We start from the raw sequence: 4,913 nt of genomic DNA on the forward strand, positions 1-4,913 counted from the left end.
GCCGAAGGCAGACGCTTAACGACTGAGCCACCCAGGTGCCCCAAGTTTTTTTTTTTTTAAGATTTATTTATTTATTTGAGAGAGAGAGAGCATGTGCGTGAGCTGGGGGAGGGACAGAGGGAGAGAGCCTTCAAGCAGACTCCCTGCTGAGTGTGGAGACTGGCAGCGGCTCGATCCCACCACCCCATAAGATCATGACCTGAGCCCAATTCAAGAGTTGGACTCTAAGGCCACCCACGTGCCCCTTCCTTTTAAAATTTTTTGATGTCGTAATAATGGTGTGGCTAATATCTTTGAGCAGAAAGCTCTTGTGTTCTTTTGAGAAATTTCTTTAGTCTAAATTCCCAGGAATGGAATAAAGGATATAATCATTTTATGATTAGTAGCCACATTCAAGATATTTCTGCTATTTTCTGAGTGTGTCCTGTCCTTAGAACCTTCCTAGCATCATATTTTAATTTCTCACTTTTGGCTTTTACTTGTTTTTAGGTGAGAGTGGCCCTCCTTTCTTCTTTGCATTGGGTGGGCCCCTGCTGGGTCCTCACGGCTCTGCCCTGCTCGGCAGGTGGAGGAACATGTCAGCCGCATCCGCGAGGAGCTGGACCGTGAACGTGAGGAGCGCAACTACTTCCAGCTGGAGCGGGACAAGATCCACACCTTCTGGGAGATCACGCGGAGGCAGCTGGAGGAGAAGAAGGCCGAGCTGCGGAACAAAGACCGGGAGATGGAGGAGGCTGAGGAGAGGCACCAGGTTGAGATTAAGGTAAGTGGGGCTGACCTGCCCATCCCTGCTGGACTTACCACATGGAACAGAGGAGCTGCACAAGGGGTGGGGGGCATTTTCTCTCCTTCCTCTGGGGGTTGCAGGGCTTTGTATCCTTTACAGTGGGAAACAAAGGTATTTTTTGTAGAAGGGTATGTGTGTGCAGGGGAGCCCGCATGTGCCGGTGTGTGTGTGTGAGTGTGCAGGGGAGCCCGCATGTGCACGTGTGTGTGAGTGTGTGCGGGTGCGTGTGAGAGAGTGTGCAGGTGAGCAGGCGGTGCTCCCGCTGCGCACAGGTCTACAAGCAGAAGGTGAAACACCTGCTGTATGAGCATCAGAACAACTTGACGGAGGTGAAGGCCGAGGGCGCCGTGGTCATGAAGCTGGCGCAGAAGGAACACCGCACACAGGAGGGCGCACTGCGCAAGGACATGCGGGCGCTGAAGGTGGAGCTCAAGGAGCAGGAGCTGACCAACGAGGTGGTGGTGAAGAACCTGCGGCTGGTAGGTGTGAGGGTCCCCGGTGCCTGACTGGCCGCTGGGAACTGTGAACTCCTGATTATTCAACACAACTGGGGATTCATGTTTTGTTAGAAGTTCCCTGCATTTTGGCAATTAATTAAAATATTAAAAAAAAAAAAAAAGCAGGCAGCCAGACAAATCCCATTTGGGAGCCAAGTATAGAATCGTGTCTTAGACTTGAACAACAAATTGACTTCCCAAGAGGAAAGCCAGCTCAGGGTCCGTCTCCACGTGCTGCTGACACCTGGCTGTTCTCCCAAGGAGTCTGTCGGGCGTTTAGAAATACACACAACCGTTAAGGTGTCCAGCATGCTAGCCCCTGTGTGGCCGTGGCAGTTCTCATGCAAGCTGGGCTCATGAGCACCTGGCTGACTTTTTGGTCCTTTCTGGGGGAGGCTGGGGGAGGTTCCAGGTGGAGGTTGAAATTCATGTGCTGAGTGCCCATAAGGTGCCAGGCCCTGTTCTGATCTCTGGGGACATACGGGGAACAGAACTGACAGAATGACTGCCCACGTGTGTTTGATGGGTCCAGGAAGGAGAGAGAAGACAGAATAGAGGTTGAATACATCTAGCATACCCACAGGTGGGAATGCTGCGGGAAGGGCAAAGCAGGGAAGATGGTGCTGGGGATCGAGGCGGGGCTTGCATTTTTCCACAAGGAGTTCTGGGAATGCCTCACTGAGAAGGTGACATTTGGGCAAAGGTTAGAAGGATGGGTTGCTGAGCCAGGCTTGGGGAGACCAGGTCTCAAGAAGGGAGAGGGGATGGGCCAGTGTGAAGGCCCAGAGGAAAAGGGGGCAAGGAGGCCGGGGAGATGGATCAGGGCTCGTCGGCATCAAAAGCCACAGTGAGGCTTAGCCTTTGACCCGGGCTGAGCTGGGGGACCTTTGGAGGATTTGGGCAGAGGGAAGATGTGTCCAACTTTGGTTTTCTAAGGCCCTTTCCTGGCTGCGGGTTGAGAAGACTTTGTCAGCACATTTGCCTCATGCCTGGAGGCAAGCCAGCCTCCACTGAATCTGGAAAAAATTCAGTAACGGTGCAGGCTTTGCAGCCTTGGTCCACAAGAATTGTCTGGTCTTTGCTGACCCAAGTACAGCCTGGGCTGGTTTCCAGTGAATTTAGTGACGTGAGGCTGTCTGCTTACCTGAGGCCTGGATTTGGAATAGTTACCTGGTCAGTTCCCCTTTGTGCAAAAATACTCCTCTAAAAAATAAGCTCAATTTTTTATTCAAAATGTTTATCTATAACTGTCAGAATAATTTTTAATACTGCTCTAAGCCACCACTGGAGCAGGTTAGCAGGCATCTGGAGAGAACCCGCAGCTCTGTGTAGACATGGCCAGCGGTCTCCAGCCTGTGGGCAGATTGAGCCAAGGGCCAAGCACGGTTAGTGTTTGGAACATGTGTTCACTTTCTCTCGAGCTCCGAGGGGACTTTGGCTGAGGGAATTGATTCGTGAAACATGGAAGTTACCAAAACCACGTTACTCTGAGCATGGTGCATGAGCTTGGCCATGAGGGGAACCCAGCACCCATCAGAAACAGCGCAGGGTTTACTGAGCTGGATTTTCCATACTACTGAGGAGCCAGGCCAGCCCCAGGGAGAGGCTTCTGTGTGTGTCTGTCACCTGGTAACGGCCGGCTTCTCTGCCTTTGCAGAAGCACACGGAGGAGATCACCAAGATGCGGAACGACTTTGAGAAGCAGGTGCGAGGTCAGTTTCTAATGTGCACACTGTGTGAGATGGTGACAGGGCCCCTCCCGTCGGAAGGTCATTTACCTTCAGGGCTTGTTACCCCAGGGCACAGAAACCAGGTTGAAGCGGCCCAGACACGCCAGGAGAAGATGTGATAGTTTCCAAGGCTGACGGACGGCTCAGAATCCCAGAACATCTTATTTCCACACAAGCTGGGAGGCTGTGATTGCCACCTCCTTCCCCACTTCTGGTACAAATCGGCAGATAGAAGCAGTGGCAGTTTTGAGTCTCGTGGGCAGTATTCCTAGAATAGTCTTTTCCACGGCTGCTGGCCTGAGGGGCCTCCCGTTTGAGGAGTCTGTCTGGTTTACTGATGCAGCTCGTCGTCCGGCAGGCTGACCACAGGATCAGCTGACGCTCAGTTGGTGGGAACCCTAATGCCGGGAGCCATGCCTGCTCCAGGCAAAGGAAGGCCGACCGTGGTGTGTGTGTGCTGAATGCGTCAGCTGTGAGCTTGGGTGCACAGCCCTCGTGCTGGTGGCTGTTCTTGGGCCATGTCTGTCAGTTCCGTCTCTTCCTGTAGCCATTGGGCCCCCTGTTCCTCCGTGTGCTTCTGCCTTTCAGAAATTGAGGCCAAGTATGATAAAAAGATGAAGATGCTTAGGGAGGAGCTTGACCTGCGGAGAAAGACCGAGATCCATGAGGTGGAGGAGAGGAAGAACAGCCAGATCAACATGCTGATGCAGCGGCACGAGGAAGCGTTTACGGACATCAAGAACTACTACAATGACATCACCCTCAACAACCTGGCCCTCATCAACTCCCTCAAGGTGCCGCCCAAGGGCTGGCCAGACCAGGCATCCAGATGCTAGCCCCCAGCCCGTCGGGCCCCACACCCCTACGTAGACAAATACCTGTTGTCCTTGATGGGACTTCATCGGTCACATGACCTCTGCACCCTTACAGCTGGAAACAGCACATAGTACCCAGTGCAGGGGGCTAATGGAACAGGGGCACCTGCCGGGCAGAAGCTTGCGCAGAGCTGCGGTGGGAGCCGCAGGGTGGCCCCACGGGCGGCGGTGTCATCAGGCAGGGGCTGGGAGTGACTGTCCCCGCCGCGGGGAGCGCCCCCCGGTCCTGAGCACAGTGTGACCTCTGTTGGTGTGGAGGCGGCATTCCTAGAAAATTCAGAATAAGTTCAGATAGTGCAGAATTCCCCTGTGTGGATACATAAAACGGGTCTGGGACTTCAGGACTGTCCTTTGTGGGCGGGAGGGCCCGCGGCCCTCACCCCTGAAGACCACAGCCCCCTCAGCTCTGCCCGCTGAACCCCGTGCACACCTGTCCTGGTGCTGACAGGAGCAGATGGAGGACATGCGCAAGAAGGAGGACCACCTGGAGAAGGAGATGATGGAGGTGTCCGTGCAGAACAAGCGCTTGGCAGACCCCCTCCAGAAGGCTCGCGACGACATGAACGAGATGCAGAAGAAGCTCAGCAACTACGAGAGGGACAAGCAGATCCTGCTTGTGAGTTTCCTCCTCAGTTCCCCTCCCTCGCACTTTCTCCTGGGCTCCGGACAGGAGAACATCAGCAGGATGTCTCCTGAGACCCAGAGCAGGGTTTGGCCTTCTGGGCAGGAACGGGGTCTCTCCTTTCTTTGACTGGTGTCCTCCGTGGATGGGATATGAAGTTGGTGCCTGTTCTGGGAGACATTCCCCACCCCCAGCCTGCTGTTGTCGGGGCACAGCTGCCTGTGTCTTTGAGCCAGTTCTTCCTCCCTCCTCCCTCCTCCTCCCTCCTCCTCCCTCCTCTTCCGTCCCTCCCTCCTTCCTTCCTTCTTTCTTTCCCTCCCTCCCTCCCTCCTCCTCCCTCCTCTTCCCTCCCTCCCTCCTTCCTTCCTTCTTTCTTTCCCTCCCTCCCTCCCTCCTCCCTCC

General features: G+C 54.5%; 1 protein-coding gene across 1 annotated transcript; it reads left to right on the forward strand.

Annotated features, from left to right (window-relative positions):
- The first annotated feature begins 493 nt into the window (after positions 1-493).
- LOC102730075 (dynein regulatory complex subunit 4) lies at positions 494-4,655 on the forward strand. The gene is made up of 5 exons (XM_081811528.1): positions 494-763; positions 1,060-1,266; positions 2,942-2,996; positions 3,603-3,808; positions 4,338-4,655. Exons 1-5 carry the CDS (start codon positions 725-727, stop codon positions 4,638-4,640), a joined length of 810 nt encoding a protein of 269 aa, XP_081667654.1. The 5' UTR covers positions 494-724; the 3' UTR covers positions 4,641-4,655.
- The last annotated feature ends 258 nt before the right edge of the window (positions 4,656-4,913 follow it).

This window comes from Leptonychotes weddellii, unplaced genomic scaffold (assembly GCF_054177405.1).
Source record: "Leptonychotes weddellii isolate Sample4059 unplaced genomic scaffold, ASM5417740v2 HiC_scaffold_8240, whole genome shotgun sequence".
Taxonomy (NCBI): domain Eukaryota; kingdom Metazoa; phylum Chordata; class Mammalia; order Carnivora; family Phocidae; genus Leptonychotes; species Leptonychotes weddellii.